The sequence below is a fragment of the Petaurus breviceps genome, unplaced genomic scaffold (genome assembly GCF_028583685.1).
Source record: "Petaurus breviceps papuanus isolate PSGF00001 unplaced genomic scaffold, PetGlider_PUasm1.0 90591, whole genome shotgun sequence".
NCBI lineage: Eukaryota > Metazoa > Chordata > Mammalia > Diprotodontia > Petauridae > Petaurus > Petaurus breviceps.
The window spans coordinates 1405706-1426774 of record NW_027187280.1 but is presented as its reverse complement, the minus strand read 5'-3'; the positions used below and the strand labels follow the sequence as shown (position 1 = coordinate 1426774).

At 46.8% G+C, this 21069-nt stretch overlaps 1 protein-coding gene across 6 annotated transcripts in view; it reads left to right on the top strand.

The window, feature by feature from the left end:
• The window catches only part of SRC (SRC proto-oncogene, non-receptor tyrosine kinase), a 169802-nt gene extending 149048 nt beyond the window's left edge, over positions 1-20754 (top strand). For all 6 annotated transcript variants that reach the window (XM_069063529.1, XM_069063528.1, XM_069063525.1 and 3 more), the window contains 7 exons: positions 4080-4229; positions 5255-5410; positions 7663-7842; positions 11942-12018; positions 13116-13269; positions 14902-15033; positions 16770-20754. In XM_069063529.1, the coding sequence (XP_068919630.1) occupies positions 4080-4229; positions 5255-5410; positions 7663-7842; positions 11942-12018; positions 13116-13269; positions 14902-15033; positions 16770-16978 (1058 nt within the window). In that variant the 3' untranslated portion in view covers positions 16979-20754. The remainder of the gene's footprint in view (positions 1-4079; positions 4230-5254; positions 5411-7662; positions 7843-11941; positions 12019-13115; positions 13270-14901; positions 15034-16769) is intronic.
• Positions 20755-21069: the final 315 nt, after the last annotated feature.

Genomic DNA, 21069 nt, shown 5'->3' with positions numbered 1-21069 from the left:
ACTTAAATAGAGCATACAGACACACACACGCACACACACACACACACCCCTACAGTTATCCCTTCCACATTGTAGGGGCCCCCATGCATAAAACGTTTTTGGCCCTTCCTTCATACCAGAGAAGTCTGAATTTTTTCTTTTATGGGGTGTTTACAGTACTTTATTGTAAAATTTGGCTTAAGTATTTGGTTGTAGGCTCTATGTCATCTGCTGACCTTTGTGTGTCATCTGTAGCTTTCGCAAAACTCCTAAAAAATTCCCATGTAATTCCTCATGCATATCAAAACCTTGATGGGGAAAGTCACATATGTGGAAGGGATAACTGTAATACATATATTTCTACACAGTCATTGAGGGAATCTGTTTTGTATGCTTATGCATATTTCTTACATGGAATTTGGTTTTCTTTTAATTTTTTTTCCAGTGAGGGGGAGAAGAGGAAAAAAAGATTTCTGTTTATTTAAAAAGCAGAGAGGTCAAGGGTGCTACAGATATGGAATATTGCATGCACTTTCAGATAAAATCACTGTATTATCAGCTTTGTTTTTTTTTTACCAGTGAGTGATAGAATGGTGGAATCTGTAAATGTAATGGGAAAAAAAGCCACATCAATAAAATTTTAAAACAACATACATAATAAATATTATTGATGGTGGTTCAGCAATCACAGTCATCAACTAGGTGACCCATAAGGTCCCTTCTAACTGTGAATCTTAGGATCCATCATTTCATTTCAATACAGCAAAGATGCATTCAGCACCAGGTTGATGTCACTACCTTACTCAATAAACTCCTGTGGCTCCTTCCTGTTGCCTCTAGGAGCATATACAAAATGCTGTGTTTGACATTCAAAGCCCTTTATTATCTAACCTCCCGCCCCCAATCTTCTTACACCTTCCTCCCCAACATCGATGCAGTGACACTAGCCTCCTGGCTGTTTCACAAACAAGACACTCCATCTCTGGGCTCCCCCATGGCTGGAATGCTCTCCCTCCTCTGCTCTGACCACTGACCTCCCTGTCTTCTTTTAAGTCCCAAGTAAAATCCCACCTTCTATGGGAAGCTTTCCTTACCTCTCTTAATTCTAGTACCTTCCCTGTGCTAATTATTTCTTATTTATCCTATATAGCTTCCTTTGTATATATTTGTTTTCCTGTTGTCTCCCCTGTTTGACTGTAAGCTGCTTGAGGGCAAGGACTGGCCTTTGCCTCTTTTGAATCCCACCCCCCTCCAGTTTAGCACAATACCTGGCATGTGGTAGGTACTTAATAAATGTTTGGGGTTTTTTTTGAGGGGGGAAGGCAGGGCAATTGGGGTTAAGTGACTTGTTCAAGGTCACACGGCTAGTTAAGTGTCAAGTGTCTGAGTCCACATTTAGACTCAGGTCCTCCTGACTCCAGGGCCAGTGCTTTATTCACTGCACCATCTAGCTGCCCCTTAATAAATGTTTTTTGAATTGTTTATTTAGAGCACAGTGCTAGCCCTGGGGATAATGCCTCTAGGAGCTTCTTATCTCTTACTGGAGGGCTACAGTTTGCACTGGAATTTAAGTAAATGCCAGGTCCTTTGAGGTGGGAGGGGGTACAGACCTCCAGGAGGATCTGGTTAGGCTTTATAGAGGAGGTGGCATTTTGGTATAAGCTGGGGATTCTGAGGAGCAGAGATGAGGAGGAAGTGCATTCCAGGCCTGAGAGACAGCCAGAGCACATTCATCTGTGTCTCTGAGCCCCAGCTGGCCCAAGTTCACCATGGTCTCTCAGTGGTCTTTTATGGGGGTGGGAGGCTGGTGATTAATGGTTCTCTGTCATCCTCACTATCCCCCTTTTCTGTGGTTACCACTGAAAGAGACAGCAGCTCCCGTCTCCCCACCTCCTGTGCCACTGCAGGCCCCCCTCTCCCTCCTCCTCTATTACACTGTTGTGGCCACATTGATCTGTCCTTTGGAGGATGCCTGGCCCCTTCATTGTCTCCCTCAGCCAATCAGCAGAGCGCCAGGCTTCACATGGGAAGCCAGTCCTGGCCCTGGCCCTGGCTCTAGCCTTTTCTCCAAGAGCTGTGTGGAAAGTGGGTCAGGAAGCTGGGAATAGCTGGGTAACCCAACAACCGAGGACTCGGGCCTCCCCCTTCTGCAGAGCCTCTGGCACCGGGGAGCTAGAGAAACAGAAAGAGCAGCATGTGTGGATGCTCAAATAGCCCCGGGTCTGGGGCTGCTGCTAACTTGTTAGGTGACTGCCCAAGTGCTGTTCCCTTCTTGGATTAGATGATTTCTGGGCCCTTTCCAGTTGTAAAGTTCTATGCTCCAAGGACCCTCCCACCTGTCACATACAGTGTTTTGTTATAAGGCCTCTCCTAGTTCCCGCCTTCTGTCTTTAGCAGGTGGCCACACCAGGCTCTGAGCTCATTGGAGGAGACTGTTCTCGAGCCCCTCCTCCAGTGAAAGTTCTGAGTATTTCTCCCCCACTCCTTCCTTCCAGACCCCCTGGCTTCACTCTTTGCTCTTTATGTGGACAGAGAAGTTAACCTTTGGAATGGAATGTGACTGTGAACCAACATGACTGCACTAAGGGTTTGCAGAGCATTTCCCTGCCCTTGCCCCAGCCCCACCTTGAGGGTTTTGTGGGGATGATACATTTGGGTCACTTGAACCCTTGACCTGGAAAGGCTTCTGCCTTCTCTGGGGAGAGAGGGCCATGACTGCCACTCCCAGCACCTAGGGGGAGGGAGGGCTGGGGTTGGGTTTGCTTCCCTAGGTACAGGGGCCATTAAGCTGGTGGTATGTGGCTCTGAGCCTGGACTGGGGACAGGGGCAAGCATTTCTGGTTAATTTTTTTCTCAGGCAGACCTGGTGCTTTGTTGCCGACTACCCAGGGGACTTTATGTGGGTGCTAGGTGGGAGGTGGAGGGTGAGGGTGGACAGGACACTCACTAATTCTTCATCCTGTCCAGAGTAATGGGAATACTAACAGTTCTCATTTTGCTAAAGCACTTTCTTCACCTTCCCTTTGTTCCCCTGGACATAGCATAAGTATCATTATTCTCATTTTACTGAAGAGCAGACTAGGCTTGGAGAGCTCATCACTTGCTCTTGGTCATGGAATCAGTCAGGTCTGGGTGCGAGCCGAAGCTAGAACCTGGGTCTCCAGGTCTAAAGTCCAGCTTCATTTCAGCACCACTTCACTGACTTCCAGACCTTGCACTGTTGATAGCAGGGAGCAGTGGTCACTTCTTTTTGAAAAATAAATTTTATTGATGGTTTTTGCTTTAATACCACCTACATTTCCCATTATATCCCTTCCCCTATGCCTTGCCAGAGAGTTGCTTATGATGAAGAATAAGAAAAGAGAAAGTAAAAAAAAATCCCTAAAACTGACCAACATATCCCAGAAAGTCTGATCTGGTAATGCAGTATTCCACACCTATGGTCCCCCTGCCTCTGCAAAGAAACAGGGAGCTGTAGGCCTCTCTTTTTAAAATGACTTGGTATTTTATACTTTCAGTGTGGTAAAGCTATTATTATCCCCATTTGACAGATGAGGAAGCTGAGGTCCAGGGAGGGGAAATGACACAGTGAGTTAGGGATAGAACTAGGATTAGAACCAGTTCTGACTCCTGTACCTGTGATCATTCCGCTGAAAGGATCTGTTTATCAAGGGGATAGCCTCTGATACAAAAGTTGTTAAGCCTGGATTGGAATGAGGGCCAAAGATGAGGATTTTCCCTGCTTCCTTCACCCCTTTGTTCTCTGGGGTTTCCTTGGTTCCAAGCTGTGGCTTTGGGCTTGGTCCTCCATACTGTCAGGAGTAGAGTGACAGGTAAATTATTAGTCTGCTTACTTAGTGATCCTGGTTTTGGCCACAGGCCAATGCCCTGTCTTTTGTATGCATGGAGACCCTCTACCCTTGCTTCTGGGAAAGAGGGCCCCCTTTCAGGAGTCCCGCCTGGGGCTGACATCTCCAGCTGAGACCTAGAGCTGAGTGAGGAATGTGGTCCTTCTGTCACCCCGAGATGAGCTGGGGCCTGGGCTCCTTGGCCCAGGCCCTGCTTCCATAACCTGTTTTCTCCCTGGGTTCTTTTTGTAGGTGCCTATTGCCTTTCTGTCTCTGACTTTGACAATGCCAAGGGCCTCAATGTGAAACATTATAAGATCCGAAAGCTGGACAGTGGAGGTTTCTACATCACTTCTCGCACACAGTTTAACAGCCTGCAGCAGCTCGTGGCCTATTACTCCAGTATGTTTTTGTTGTGAGCTAGACAGCTGTCCCAGGGCCAGGGACGCAGGGATGGGGGGTTGCTCCCACTCTGTTCCCTTGGGCCTGGCAACAATGGGCATATGTGTGTGTGTGTGTGTGTGTGTGTGTGTGTGTGTGTGTGTGTGAGAGAGAGAGAGAGAGAGAGAGAGAGAGAGAGAGAGAAAGAGAGAGAGAGAGAGAGATATGGGGGGGGGTCTTATCTTGGCAAAAGGGAGAAGTGAGGGTCCTTGATGGGGACTGAGCCAGGGATAGACAAAGAAGACAGAAGAACGTGCCCTGCATTGCAGAGGCACACATCCTCGGGTCAGCGGGCTGCACCAGTCCCCAGAAGGGCTGCTGAGGCTTAGGGAAGGAGCCATGCACCACCCTGTGTGGCTGGGTGGTTTCTTGCACATCTGTATCTGTGTGTGTGTTGTGTTTGTGTATCTGCCTCTGTGTGCCTGCAGGTGTGTGTGTGTGCAGCTGCATGGGTGGGTCTGGACCTGGGTGCTTTGTCCCTGGATGTGCTTTTAGGTTTGTGTATGTATCCTGCCCATCTTTGTACACTGGCATGTGTGTGACCATGTTGGTTTGTATCTGCATGTGCACATGTATGCTGTTGTGCATAAAAGCTTATAGATCCTGGCGGTTTATTATCTAAGTGTCTGCATGTCTTCAGGAAGACCTGTCTTTGTGTATATTGCCATGTTAGTGTCTATCTGCATGTGTTTGTATATGCAGATACATCGATGTCTTTTCGCATGCTTGTAAATCATATCTTTGTGTCTGTTTTGGAAGCAAATTTGCATCTGTTTTTGTGCATGGGATGTGTACTCTGTGTGTGTGTGTGTGTGTGTGTGTGTATAGCAAGAAGTAGAAGAAAGAAGGGTCCCAGGGCAAATAAACTTATATCACTTCAATCAAAATCTTGAAAAGCTAAGGAACAGGTATAGGCTATCGTGGAGTTCATCTCTGATCAATTATCTGACCTGTCCTACTTCCCTTTCTCCCCTTTCCTCTTCCAGAACATGCTGATGGCTTGTGCCACAGACTCACCAACGTCTGCCCAACGTCTAAGCCCCAGACCCAGGGCCTGGCAAAGGATGCCTGGGAGATCCCCCGGGAGTCCCTGAGGCTGGAAGTGAAACTGGGTCAGGGCTGCTTTGGAGAAGTGTGGATGGGTGAGACCTCCCTCCTTCCTTACTTCCCTCCCTCCCTTCCTGTCTTCTGTCCTTTTTCTTCTTCCCTTTTTGTCCCTAATGCCAGCTGACCCTCCCTTCTGGCCTGGCCACCCTCCCCACCTAAGCCACAGGAAAAATACCTGAACCCTCTGCCTTAGCCTGGGAATATATACATCAATTCTCCCCTGCTGCTCAGCATGTGGTTTGATGTTCTAATTAAGTCAGTGCAGATTAAGTCCCTATTGTTTGCAGGACCTGTAAGGGGACATCCCGTGTTGAAGTCAGAGAAGTCAGCTGGTCCCTAAAATGTAGGAAATTAAATCAAGAGCTGGCTGGGGAGGTGAGACATGCTCACAAGTACATGGGCCCAGTCCTGTCAATCATGTCACAGTCTCTCCTGGCCCTCTTCCCTGTACTCAAAGCTACCTCCCTTCATACAGACCCAAAGTCCCTCTTGAGGAATCTGTCTAGATCATAGCTCTGAGTATATTACTTCTGCTGCTGCTCCAAATGAACTTTTCCTTCTCCTGTCCTCCACAGCACTGACCACCAAGGTCTAAATTTCTTAGCCTGGCATTCAGTGCCCTTCACAATATGGCTTCATCCATCTGTTCATTGAACACTTATTTGGCACATACAATGTACAGAACACTGTGCACATTGTGTACTTGGGGAGAGGGGAGAACAAAGCTAAACTAGACGTGGCCTTCATCTTTGTGGCATTCTAAAAAAGAATTTTAAAAATCTCGGTGCTTTCAAAAAAAAATTAAAAGAAAAAAAGGGGGTGGAAAGAGACGGTATTCCAGGCATTAGAAACAGTATAAGCAAAATGGAGCAGTTGAGAGTGTGCAGGGCATATTACAGGGGCAGAAAGGAGTCCAAGTAGATTGACTTTTGAGGGGATAAATATGAAGGATGTGAAGGTAAACTAGTGTGGGCTTTGTGAAGGGTCTTGATGGCAGGCAGAAGAACCTGAACTTTCCCTGGGAGGCTATAAGGGAGTTAGTGACAGTGTTTGAGCAGGAGAACACTGTTGCAGTAGTCCAGGTGGGTAGTAACAAAGGCCTAGACCAGCTAATTTGCTCAGTTTGTATGTGTTAAGTTTGATAGGCTTGTAGGGCATCCAGATATCCAGATAGAGAAGTCATACAATCAGTTGGAGATGGATGTATGGGATGCAGAAGAAAGGTCAGGACTGAAGAACTGGGGAATCTTCCTTGAGATGTAGATAGCCAAAGTTATGGCAATGAATGAGATGGTAAAGGAAGGGGATGTAAGGAGAAAAGAGAGGAAAGACTCTTGAGGAAAACCAACATTAAGGGATGAGGAAGAAGATGGGGAAGGAGCAAAGGAGACAGAGAAGCTGTTAGAGAAGTAAGAAACGAGAACATGGCAGCTCTGAAACTCAGGGACAAGAGAAAGTAGTCAGTAAGAGGGGGTGCCCAGCAATATCAAGAACTGCAGAATGGGCACAGAGCATAAGAACTGAAAGAGCACCATTGCAGTGGGAGGTCAGTGATGACTACAGAGGGTGGGTTCAGCAGTCTGGTAAAGGTGGGAACCTGGTTGCAAGGAGCTGAGGAAGTGGAATTATCAGGTATAGACAATTTTTCTCATACTTTCAGTAGTGATAGGGAGGAAAAAAGCTGAATAGTAGTTGGATAGGATAGAAAGGTCAATGGTAATTTAAAAAGGAATTGGGAAACCTGAGCCTCTTCGTAGGCAGTGAGGAAGGAGCTAGGAGAGGAGAGATTAAAGATGCCCAAGAGAGAAGGATGGCTGCCACAGGAGACTGAAGGGAGGGAACAGGATCAGGTGCCCACGGTTAGAGGGTCACCTCCTCCTCTGTGACCAGTGGGAGAGAGAAGAGAGGGAGTAATGATGCCGGGGAACTGACGGCTGCCCCATGGGGTGGGTTCTATCTTCTCTGCTCCACATCTCCACCTGGAGGTACCAGAGCCACCTCAAGTTTAACATGCCCAAACCCAAACTCCTGTCTGTCCCCTTAAGCCCACACCTTCTCCTGACTTCTCTATTTGTTGAGAGTTTCTTCCAGGTTTGAAACCTCAGACTCAGTCCTGACTCTCCATTCGTTCTCCCTCTCCTCCATCCACTCCACTATATCTAATCAGTCATTGGATCTCGTCGATTCTGCCTTTTCAGTGTCTGTTGGCTCTCCTTTTCTGAGCAGATCAGGGTGGGCACCCTCTGGTGGGCCCCTTTCCCTGAGTCTGCTGCTTCTCAACCCTCAGGGACCTGGAATGGCACCACCAGGGTGGCAATAAAGACCCTGAAGCCTGGCACTATGTCCCCAGAAGCCTTCTTGCAAGAAGCACAGGTCATGAAGAAACTTAGGCATGAGAAGCTGGTACAGCTGTATGCAGTGGTGTCTGAGGAGCCCATCTACATCGTCACAGAATACATGAACAAGGGTGAGCTGCAGGGCCAGAGAGGGAGCTGTGGGGCAGCTAGGCTGCATCTGATCTCAGTCTGGATGAACTGTGGGAGGCAGTGGGCAGGCGTGAAGAGAAGCAATAGGCCCTGGTCTTTACCCTGGCTCTTAGCCTTCATTCAGTTATGTGATGTCAGACAAGCTCTTTTCTTGGTTTCCTCACTTGTAAGATGAAAAGATTGGGTTAGATGGTTTCTGAGATCCCTTCTAGCTCTAAACCTGTGATTTCAGGGTCCACTTCTACCTTCCATTTGCTCATTTATAAAATGATGATTGAACTTCCTTACGGTTCTAAATCCCATGGTTTTAGGAGGGAGTATAAGTAAACTTTGGGTTCGGACAACTTAATAGTTGACATTCACAGAACAGATCATTTTGTAAAGAGGATTCATATCCTATAGATTTGAAATGAACAGTGAGCCAGGAGCGGGAAGAAACTTTTCATTTGCTGCTCAAAATAGGCGTGTTTTGTTGGACTGCCAGCTGAATGACAGGCTCATCAGCAAAGCATCTTGGGAACCTGATTGGACCTGGCCCAGAGCTGCCTTATGGGCTAAACCTGAGACCACCTCACAACGTCCTGACATTTTCCAAACTGGGAACCGAAGGCAGTCTTACCCATGTCCTAAGTTCCCCCCAAATCTCTTTAAAAATAATGAGTACCCTCAAGGCATTCACTTGATTTTCATGTTCCCTGTCTTGTAGAGTCATGGGACACAGAGTCCAAAGGGATCTTAGGGATCTGCTTCATTTTATAGAGGAGGAAGCTGAGGTCTCGGGAGAAGTGACTTGTCCAAGGTCATACAGCGGTTTAGTGGCTAAGCAGGGAATCAAACCCAGATCTTCTGCCTTCTGGCTCCCAGTGCTCTTTTCTATACCTGGATTCAAATTACAGTGCTGCTGCTTACTAGCTCTGTGGGTTTGTGGAAAAATAATTTTCCATCTGGGGACTTAGTTTTTCCATTGGCAACATGAGTTACATGATCACTGAGGTGCTTTCATTTTTTTTTTAATTTTAAATTTTTATTTTTCAAATGCTTTATTAACTTCTGATTTACATCATTCATTTCCACTAGATTTTGAGTTACCAATTTTCTCCCAGTTTTTCCCCTACCAACCGCCCCAAAATAGCAGTCCCACAGGATATCCCCTCCTCCAATCTGCTCTTTCCCATATTTTCTCCCATACCCCTTTCTACTTTTCCAGTGGATCTCTATGCCCCAGTGCCTGTATATCTTATTTCCCAATTACATGTAAAATAGTATTAATGATAGTCTATACATATATATTTGAATATTTTATTTTAAAACTTTGAATTCCAGATTCATTCCCTTCCTCCCTTGTCACCCACCCTTACTGGGAAGATAAGCAGTTCAGTATAGGTTGCACATGTGTGGCTAATGCAAAACAATAACATAGTAGATATATTGTAAAAGACTGACTATATTTCCCTCCCTCCTATCCCACCTCCCACTTGTTCTATTCTCTACTTTGATCCCATCCCTTTTCAAAAGTAGGTGCTTACAAATTCCTTCCCTCCCCCTTCCCTTCCCCCTCCTGCCCTCCCTTCCATCATCCCCCCTCTCATCCCTTTCTCCCCCTACTCTCCTGGAGGGTGAGATACCCTATTTAGTGTATATTTCATTCCCTCCTCAAGCCAAATTCAGTGGAAATAAGGTTGACCCATTTCCTTTTGCCTTCCTATTCTTCCTCTCCATTGTAACCATTTTCCCTTGCCTCTTATGTATGAGATAGTTTACCCCATTCTGTCTCTCCCCATCTCCTCTCATTATATTCCCCTCTCACCTCTTAATTTCACCTTTTAAGTATCATCCCTTCCTGCTAAATTGGTCTTGTGCCCTCTGTCTATGTATACCTGTAAACATGTATACACACATTCACATATGTATTCATATGCCCATATACCCTCATATATAGACATATATATATATTTCTGTTCCCTTCAACTACTGAGAAAAGTTTCATCAGTTACAATTATTGTTTGTCCATGTAGGAATGTTAATATTTCAACTTTGATAAGTTCCTTATGATTTCTTTTCCCTGTTTACCTTGTCATGCTTCTCTTGCTTCTTGTATCTGAATGTCAAATTTTCTATTCAGCTCTAGTTTTTTCATCAAGAATGGTTGAAAGTCCTCTGTTCCACTGAATAACCATATTTTCCCCTGAAACATGATACTCAGTTTTACTGGGTAGGTGACTCTTAGTTTTAATCCCAACTCCTTTGACATCTGGAATATCATATTCCAAGCCCTTTGATCCTTCAGTGTAGAAGCTGCCAGATCCTGAGTTATCCTGATTGTGTTTCCACAATATTCAAATTGTTTCTTCCTGGCTGCTTGTAATATTCTCTCCTTAATCTGGGAATTCCAGAACCTGGCTATAATATTCCTAGGAATTTTCTTTTTGGGATCTTTTTCAGGAGGTGATCGGTAGATTCTTTCAACCTCTATTTTGCCCTCTGGTTCTAAAATATCAGGGTAGTTTTCTTTGAGAACTTCCTGGAGGATGAATTCTAGGTTCTTACTTTGACCATGGCTTTCAGGTAGTCCAATAATTTTTAAATGATCTCTCCTGGATCTATTTTCCAGGTCAGTGGTTTTTCCCATGAGATATTCCACATTGCTTTCTATTCTTTTATTTGTTTGGGTCTGTTTAACAGCATCTTGATTTCTCATAAAGTCATTAGCTTCCATTTGCTCCAATCTAATTCTGAAGCAATGATTCTCCTCAGTGAGCTTTTGAGATTCTTTTTCCATCTGGCAAATTTGCCTTTTTAAGGCATTCTTCTCCTCATTACTTTTTTGAGCCTCTTTTGCCATTTGAGTTAGTCTATTTTTTAAGGTGTTATTTTCCTCAGTCAGGCTGTTGACTCTCATTTTGTAATTTTCTTGCATTGTTCTCATTTCTCTTCCCAATTTTTCCTCCACTTTTCTTCTCTTCTTCTTAAGGTCCTCTATGGCCTGTAACCAGCTTGTATTTTCCTTTGAAGCTTTTGGTGAAGGAGTTCTGACTTCACCATCTTCCTCCTGTTCCATGCTTTGCTCCTTTTTGTCCCCAAAATAGGAGTCTAATGTTGGAATCTTCTGTCTGCTTTGTTTCCTTTGCCTGGTCATGTCGCCCCTCAGTCACCTGACCCGCGGGCTTTTTGCCGCAGTAGAACTCTGCCACCAGAAAGGGGAGCTTTCATCCCAAATACTGGGGTTTTCTCAGCTGTCAGAGGTATTAGATGGGTGCCCTCTCTGAGGTCTCCACATGCTCTGGCAAGCTGGACACACACCCCAGGACCTCTACCCTAGACTGCAATCCAGATCCAAGAAGGTTAAAGCAAGAGCGATTACCCCTCAGACTGGTTCTTGGTCCCCCTACACTCTGCAGGCCAGGAGCTGAAGCTGCCACGTGTGCAGGTGTTTCAGCAGCTTCTCGCCCCGGGGGCAAAAGCCAGCACTCCCACTTACTGGGTCCCAAAGTCCAGACTGCACTGACCTCTCACTTTGTCCTCCCCAGCTATGTGTTGATAAATCTGGAAACAGCCACAGCTGCTGGTGATCTGGAGTCCCTCTGGCCTGGCGCTGGTCAGGCCCGCCCTGGGGCTAAATCCTCGGTGTGGGGCTGGGCTGGGTTCCCAGAGCACTGCGCTGGCCGATTCCTGCCTGCCAGGCTGTCCTCAGCGGGAGGTTAGCTTCTCTGTGTCATTTTGTGGGTTCTGCAGCTCCAAAGTTTGTTTAGAGTCCCCTTTTTACATGGATTGGGGAAGGTGGAAGCCAGAGCAGTAGAGAGGTCCTGCTTCTACTCTGCCATCTTGACTCCGCCCCCCCCCTTAATTTCTAAATCCTATGAACCCTGTGGTATGAAAAACAAGTTCCTCCCATTTCCTACTTAGGAGCTGTAGACTGACACCTCCAAATTTCCCCCCCATTGGAACCCCTTGTCCTGTGCATTGACTGGCTTCTCTGCTATGGCCAAGCCTGGGGTGCCCTTCTAAAGCTTTGGTGGGTGGATACTGGGATGGGAGGCTCAAGGCCACCCCTGATTAGAAAAATGCTTCTTCCTCCCACAGGTAGCTTGCTGGACTTCCTTAAAGGTGACATGGGCAAGTATCTTCGGCTGCCCCAGCTGGTGGACATGGCTGCTCAGGTGAGCTCGAGGGCTAGTTCGCAGTCCTGCGCACCCACACTTCTGACGTGTCTTCCCAATCAGTGTTTCATAGTTAAGGGTTAGCCCAAGTTCCCTCAGGCCATTCTAGCTCAGCATTTCTCCTCCTGCTCTATAAGCTTGTAGGATTTATTGTTTGAGCCATTCCTTTGAATTGTGTCTTTTAAAATTCTGAGCTCAGCTGTGACTGCTGGGTTGGCTTATGGAAGAAACTGACAAATGTGTAGATTGATTGAGAGGCAGTGAGGTATTTCAGAAAGGACGGTCTTGGATTCAGAAGGCCTGTCTTTCAGTCCTTGCTTTGCTATTTCCTAGCTGGGTGACCTCCTCTCTCAACCTGAGCATCCAAAGCTCTAAAATGAGCATAATAATATTTGTCCTACCTACATAAGGGAGCTATTAAGTGCTAGATAAGACTAAAAGTGCTTTAGAAATGTGGGCTATCAAAATTACTACTGATTCAGGCAATCCATAATTATGTATATATTAAACACTTACTGACTGAATGGAAGTCATTGAACAAGTACTATACTGTAGGGGTTCAGATATATCAGACCTGGCACCCATCCAAAGGACACATCCTTACGAAGTGGTTAATGAAGAAGAAGAGCAATTGGTGGGCCCAGGAGCCCTAAGCTTGAGCCCCAGTTCTGTCACTGACTTGCTGTCAGTTGCTGCTTCTCTTTGGGGCTCAGGCTCTTCTATCTTTAAAATGAGGGTTTAGATTTGAGGATTTCAAAGGGCCTTGGGTAGTCATTTTATCCCCCTGGGCCTTACTTTCCTTTTCTGTGAAATATGGGGTTGGATTAGGGATCTGAAGGGCTCATCCACCTCAAAATTCTGTAAGCAGAAATGGAACATGTGTGAGACCCAACCCCTCCCAGGATGGCCTGCTTCTGGCTACTTTTAACTCTCTCCCTTTCCTGTGTTAGCCAGTGGAGACCCAATTATTTGTTTTAAACTTCAAAACTTGCCTCCCTCTGGATGTATGAATAAGGTCAATGGTTTGACTCAGAAACTGAGAGGAGCCAGCATCCCCCTGGTCAGGGCTCTCCCAGAAACATGGGTTTTACCTACAGATCGCATCCGGTATGGCCTATGTGGAAAGGATGAACTACGTCCACCGAGACCTCCGGGCTGCCAACATCCTGGTGGGAGAGAATCTGGTATGCAAGGTGGCAGACTTTGGGCTGGCCCGGCTTATTGAGGACAACGAGTACACTGCCAGACAAGGTACGAAGGCCCCACAGGGAAGGAACCAGCAGGCTGGTGGGGCAGAAAGTTCTAGGGTCAGCAGACCTAGGGCTGCTTCAACTCCACCACCAATGCAGTGCATGGTCTCAGGCAAGTGACTTGCCCATTTGGTCTCCTTTATAAAATAGGAATCATAATTCCTATCCAGTTTACCAAGAGGATACTGACCTCACCTGAGGTAATAGTCAGTAATGGTATCTTGGAGAAGGTGAGATTTGGTCTAATTCTGAAGGAGAATCAAAGACATATGGATTGGGGGTGGGGAGGGAAGGTTATGGCAGGTGCAGCAAATCAGCAAATGTACCAATTGGGAAGCAAGTTAGAGAGCAGTGTAGTCCAGTGAATCTGTTGTGGCTATGGATGATTCAGCTCATGTTTTTGGGCCTGTTTTCTTCTTCAGAAAGTGGGAGAGTTGGGCTAGATGATCTTTAAGGCGCTTCCCAACTTTTAATTCCCTGCCTCACTAATAAATTCATGCCAGTCAACATCATCTCATCTGTGAAGTGAGGACAGAAACTCTTGCCCTCATCTGCTGATCAGGCCACAGGGTCTTGTGAAGACCGAATGAGATAATGGATCTAAAAATGCTTTGAGAAGCACGAGCTCTGTTCCAAGGTGACGTGTGTGCACCCTTTGAAGCCTGTCATGATCTGGGGGGAAGAGCTGCACTGGGGAACCATATTTGCCATCCTGCTATACAGGGGACACAGACACAAATGTGAAGGAGCCCCAGCCCTCAAGGAGCCATCATGTTCTAATGGAGAGACATTATGAACACATATAATATAGATAAGATACAAAGTAAGGGTAGGTACAAGGTAACCTTAGAAAGAAAGGCACTAAAAGCTAGGCTGGGTGCTGGGACAGGAAAGGCCTCCTGCAAAGGTAGTACTTGAGCTGAGGTCTGACAGAAACCAGCTGTTCCAAGGGAGAAAGGGGATGAGGGGAAAGTATCTCAGGCATGAGGAACAGCCACAACAACGGCACAGAGACAGGAGAAACTGTTGGATGGGCTGGGATAATTGAGCCCTCTGACTGCAGGAAGGGAAAAAGACTAGAGAAGTAGGAAGGACAATGTAGCCATTGTATAGAACTTTGAATGCCAAACAAAGGACTTTGTACTTGTTTCTGGAGGTGATAGGAAACCAGCAGAGTTTATTGAATAGGGGAGGGGGTGACATGATTACATCTGTACTTTAAGAGATCCTCTTCAGTAGCTGGGTGGAGGATGCTTTGGAGAAGGGAGAGACTGGAGGCAAAAAGACCAGTTAAGAGACTATTGCCATAGTCCAGGTGATATAGGATGAAGGATTGAACAACACTGGTTGCTGGTTGGGTGTAGAGAAGGGGACATTTGCAAGAGATGTTGTGGAAAGAGAAATGACAAGATTTAGCACTGTTTGTATACCTGGGGTGAGTGGGAGGGAACAGTCAAGGAAAGCTGTGGAGGGCCTACACGGGGAGGGAGTTTGGGCTAGATGCCATTTGATGGCCTTTTCAACTGTGAACATGTGATTCTGTAACATCTGTGTAGCCAGAAAGTCCCCAGCCTCAGTCCCCCTAGGGATAGAGCAGCTTCTCTCTCTTCCCTTAAACACCTTTCTCTTTTAGGTGCCAAATTTCCCATCAAATGGACAGCCCCAGAAGCTGCCCTATATGGTCGATTTACCATCAAGTCTGACGTGTGGTCCTTTGGAATCCTGTTGACTGAGCTGACCACCAAGGGTCGAGTGCCATACCCAGGTAAATAGAGTGCAGGGTTTTGGGTGGGGTGAGGTGCTGTCATCAGGACTGTGGAAAGCGACTGCCTCAGGCACCCCCAGGACCAGCATGCAGCCAAAAATGCAACAGGTACAATTTATTTTGCGTATTTCTGTTCTTGGTTGACCTGGCTTCTGTGGCCACATAATTCCCCTTAACCTTCTCCCACTCAAAATTTGCTTCTGGCACTTTTGCTAACTTAGGAAAGTCATGAGTATGAACAAGCTAGAATGTGATCTTTCATGAGGAAACTTGCATTTTTACAAGGGGTGGTGACTTAACCTAAGGGAACCTAAAGGAACAAATGAAAACCAAATGGTAGAATTATAGGCACCAGCAAGGGAATAGGGGGTCAGGAAGAAACTGCCCAGTGACTTTTATATACCAAATTGTCCTGAATATGGGCTTCACCTAGGTATAGACAGTAACACCTCTTTTCACACCCCCCTTAAAAAAAGATCATTTTGAGAAGAAAAAACCCCCAGATATACTTCAGGGAATCCATGATTTCAAATGAAGTGTGTGTTCTCTCCATTGATGTAGCTTTGTAGACAGTCTTCATGGTTGGCTATAGACAGAAAAATGTATCCTTAGTGGGGTTGAAAAAATAATTTTTATTGTGAAAGTTGCAGAGGTAGATGGCTGAAAAAGAATTGAGAACTGAAAAAAAAAGGGGCAGCTAGGTGGCACAGTGAATAGAGCACTGGCCCTGGAGTCAGGAGGACCTGAGTTCAAATCTGGCCTCAGACACTTAACACAAAAACTAGCAATGTGACCTTGGGCAAGTCACTTAACCCCAATTGCCCTACCTTCCCCTCTCCAAAAAGCAAAACAAAACAAAACAAAACAAAAGAATTGTGAGCTGTGCATACTTGGTCTTGAGTAGTCTCTACCAGGAATCACTGGCAAATTTTCAGACCTACAGTATACTCTGAAGGGGAAAAAAATCACTAAGAAAGGAATAAGACCCAACTGCTAATTTAACATTCAGTTATCACCAGGTTAGTGATAGGTGGATAAAAACCCTCAGGTTTTCTACATGCCCTGTTTGAGGAAGAAAGTGTGGCCTATATTAAGAACAACAGGGTGAATGCCTGAGGCCAGCCCTATCACCAGCTGTGGGCTCCTGTTCCTCATCAGCCTGGAGCAACCTAGAAGGCACTAAGGAAGGATGGCTTGGTTCTGGGGGTGTCTATAAACAGGGGCTGTGCCCTGGGAATAATCCAAGGAAGAAGCTGAGGCAACCAGATGATGTGGCATCCGGAGAGATGCTGTCATATGGGCTTGATATCCCAGATGAAGGGGATGATGGTCCCTCTGTACTGTGCTTGGGTCAGAGCACATTGAGAACACCAGATCTGAGGAAGGACATTAGCAGGTCTGAAGAATGTTCAGGGGAAGATGGTAATGACAGTGAGGAAACAGGAGATCATATCATAAGAGAATCAAATAAAGCCCGTTAGGGGTGTTTAGCTTGGAGAAGGAAAGACTTTATTATTATCTTTATCTTCAAGTATTTGAAGTGCTGTCCAGTGGAAGGGGGATTAGACTTGTTTTGCTTGGCCCCAGAAGGCAGGACAGAGGCTGGATGACTACACATTAGCAAAGCCTTCTGTGATTTCTTCTCTGTGATTCTAATGGACTCTGTGTCTAGAAGAGAGGAGGGAACCTCCCTCTCCTGCCCCCTTCAGTCTTCCTCCTCTCACCCTCGTCCACAGGCATGGTAAACCGGGAGGTGCTGGACCAGGTTGAGCGAGGATACCGGATGCCCTGCCCACCAGAGTGCCCTGAATCCCTGCATGACCTCATGTGCCAGTGCTGGCGAAAGGACCCTGAAGAACGGCCCACCTTTGAATACCTACAGGCATTCTTGGAGGACTACTTCACATCCACAGAGCCCCAGTACCAGCCTGGGGAGAACCTATAGAGTTGGGCTGGGGCCCTGGTGCCAAAGACTCCCTCTTGTCCCTTAGGATTGCCCTGAGGGCTTGCTGGGCCAGAGGCCTATCCAGCTGAGACCATGGTGCTGTAGCTATGGTGGGCTCTTCCCAGAGCTTGGGCAATGGGCCACTTCTTCCCCCCTTGCCAGGCCAAAGGGACTTGGTCACCCCCTCCCTGCCAACAGTGATGATGATTTTGCCCTGGAGGTGAGCAGCAGTGAGGTGGTGGCCCCAGAGCTGCCAGTGATGGAGCTGAAGGGCTGAATGTCTGAGCCTTAGGCCTACTCTGCCATGGGCGTTCCAGCTCCTAGCCTCCCTCTGCTCATTGGGAGGATGGAGGGACCACATTCTTGGAGCAGATCTCAGGCTGATGGCTCAGCACTGAAGGTCAACGTGGGCACTGAAGACCCCTTTCCCTTCCCTAGCGTATCCCTTGTCACTCATTCCCTCCTTCTCAGAAAAACCATGTTCCCTTTCCTGGGCTAACTGCCTTGTCTGGTGTTACCAGCCAGTACAACAGGTTCTTATGGAAAAAAGAACTTGGGGCATTTCTTGGGTGGAATAGGGATAGTCAGAGCCTTTTCTGCTCACAGCTGAAAACTGGGAATAGCCTGAGCCCTTCTGAGCTGCATCTAGCTCAGCCCAAAGGGCCTGGAGCCTCCCAGGTGAGGGAAAGGCCCGTGTCTGGCTCAGTGCAGATCAGGCTGCAGAGAATCAGTCTTCCAGTCCCTGTCCAGTCTAGTCTCCTTCCTTCAACAGTTAACACCATAGGACTTGTCCATTAGAAAATCATGATGAAGATATCTTGTTGGTATTTTTTGGGACCTCATGTTGAGGACTCTCCTCTTCTCCCTAAAACTGGTCGAACATTTCTGACGGATGCTTTCTCTGAGATCCCTCCCATTGAATGTTTGGCTGTGGTCAGCAAACTTCTGCTCAGTGTTTAGGCCTAGTAATTATCAAACCCTTTCCCCCACCTCCTTATCCTGATTTATTTATTCCCAGCTTCTTGCTTGTGAACTGCCCAAAGATCTCCTTTTCCAAGTTGAAGAGCCACCTCTAATCCAAGGGTCCTTCAGGGCTGCAGGGCTCATTCCTTTCTCACCCTTTACTCATGCCCTGCCAATCCATGGGGTTAAGAGATCTTGCTGCCCCTAGCCATTGTGCTTGAAACCCCTTCAGGAAAGCTTAGCCAAGAAGTCTCCTTTGCATTAGAGTTGGCCTTTTTTTTCATGAGGGACTAAATCTTAGAGTTCTAAGGGCATCTTGGAGGACTCAACCCATCATAGTTTCACTCTTCACCTCATCACAGATCCGCAGCAGATCCTGATCCTTTGGGGCTGCAGGCTTTCCAATCTTCCTTCCCTCCTTCCAAACCAGTGTGATGTCTCCAGGGTTCTAAATGGGATGCCCACTGAGCACTGGGCTCCATCATTAAAGGCTGGCATAGAATCCTCACTTGATCCCTCCCATGCTTTCCACTCATTCCCCCACCTCAAGAATATTCTTCCTCCAGGGTGGGACTTCTAAGTTGGGGAGGAAGGAGGTAGAATAGGGGAAGAGCCGGAAAAGTCTGGTTTTTATCACAGGGGCAAAACAGCTGGGGACTGGTCAGTAACAGTTAGTGGTCTCAGTCCATCAGAGTTCTCTTCTTATTCTGAACTCAGTACTTGTTGTCTATAAAGATTTTTTTCCAGTTCTGACTAGGTGACTTAAGGCTCAAAGCCACAGAATGTCAGAGCTAGATCGGCTAGTCTAATGACCCCCTTTTATGGGGGATGAAACTGAGGCCCAAAAGAGGGAAAAGAACTTTTCCCAGGTCACACAGTGAATTAGTGGCAGGGGTAGGACTTGAGAAACTGGAAACATCATAACAGGCTGAGAATCTGACAGCTTAAAGCCTGTTTCCAAAGCTGAGAATTCGATGGTCTTTGTCCCTGGGAGATGCGTACAGAAGCAGTGCCAGAGATGACCAGTTATACCCTCAGCCCCTCCAATGTGGTACACATCAGACATTCTTAGCACCCAATGACCAGATATGTGGTGGTTGAGAGGGGAAACCCAAGATGGCCACAGAGAAATTGGGGGAGGGAGAAGGGAAGAGGTTTGGTGTCTTTTTTTTTTTTTTTTTTGGTGAGGGAGGGAAGTTTTTTTTTTTTCATAGTCTCTGAGCTGGAAGTGACCTTAGAAGTTCTACAGTCCAACCCCCTGTCAATATCCCTAAACTTGCTACCTTTAAAATCATTTAGATGTGCCAACAGAACTTGGACCCACTCCTCCAGGTCATGAGGCAGGAGGAAAGTGGTGGGGCCTGACTGAAGGAATCTAAAATCTGGTGACAGAAACAACTGTCAGAGATAAGGGAACCTAGCCCCAGAGTCTTCCCTGGGTCAGAACACCACCTGACAGGCCTTGCATTTCTTCTAGACCCTGAAGGCTCACTGCCGTTTTGGGCTAGGTCTTCCTCACTCCTATCCCTCCTTCACCCCCCACCCCCACCCCTCACCTCCCATCTTCCCATCAAGCTTGTCTTTCTAGGCACAGACCCTGACAAGGTTGTTAACACTGATGGCAACAGGGGGTGGAGGGAGCAGCATTTCTTCAGAAACTCAACTTTGCAAAAGAGGTCCTCAAAAGGTTGAGAAGCCAAGGTTGGCATGTGTGTGTGTATGTGGGTGCATGTGTGTAGCTGTGTGTCCATATTTAACATGTAAAAAAATCCCTTGGGGAACATTGTACATTACTTTCTTTCTATTCCACATCCCCCAGTGGTAGGCCCAGTCAGTCATCCCTCCCACCTCCCAGTAGTATAGCAATAATGACCACAGGCACCCTGGGGTTCACTTGCCCAGTGATGGGTCAGCCCAGTGCCTGGGGCTGCACATCTGGGGCTAGTCTCTCCAATCTGCACCAATCAGCTGAAAATGCAGGCTCAGGCCCAGGGAACCCCAGGAGGAGGTGGCTGGGATTTCTTGTGCCAACCAGGCCTTACCTACAAGGAAGGGCATTGGCAATGGCCTCCCTAGATGCCCCAGCCAGTTCTGAGGGTTTCACCACTTCCATTCTTCAATCTCCTCTCCCCCACCCCCAGCCAATAAAGAGGCAATTTGTTACCTAATGAAACTGTACCATAACGATTGCTGTCACTGTCTGGATGCTTTTTAGCATTCCTGTCCTGAAGAACTCGGTCCCTTACTACAAGAGGTTCTGAAGCTCTCATTTTTTAAAGCAGTGTTTTGTAAATTCCAGATGACTATGCAGAGGCCTTGGGGTCTCTCGCCCTCACCCAGGTTTGGCTGTGTGGAGCGTTCAGCCTTGGTGAGGGGGCAGGGAGGGAGGGATGTTTTAAGAATTGCAAAAAGGTGGTTTGTAAATACTTTGCATTTTGTCTGATTAAAACACAAACAGACCTCACTGGTGCAAAATAGTATATTTATGTGTATGGCGGGGAGAAGAGGGCGTGTGTACCTCTCTCTGTAGGCGTTTGTGCACATCTGTATACGTGTTGTCTCCAACATCAGTCATCTCTCTGATACCTCACTGGTGACCCTGGGTCATCAGAGGCCATACTGGCACAGCCAAAGCAGCTGCAACACCCCACTGTACTGAAAAGTCTTTAAATAAGGATCTGGTTGCTATCTGAGGACTGACCTGATTAAGTTCAAAGGCACTTCCACAGTGGCTATAACATCTCATGAAGACATCCCTGTGCCCTGGGATCTGTATCAAATAATCCCTTAATAAAAGGATTTGTTCTGTAAAACTTGGACTCAGTCAAAAGACTGCACTTGAGGACCTAGAGGGCCACATGTGGCTTCAAGGCCACAGGATCCCAACCCCCCCCTCCCCCTCCCTGCTGATTCCCTGCCAGGGCCTAATCACTATGGAGCTCCCTCTCCAGGCCTTCCTCTGCACTTCTAATCCTCATTTCTTCTTCCTTCTCCCCATTCATTCTGAGTCCTCATATTTTCTCATTTCTCCTAATCTTTTCTTCTGCATTGCTTCCTATTTCCCATTTCTCTTCCCAGACAAAGGATAGGAAAACCCATAATGGATGCTCAGACAAGACTGGGATTGA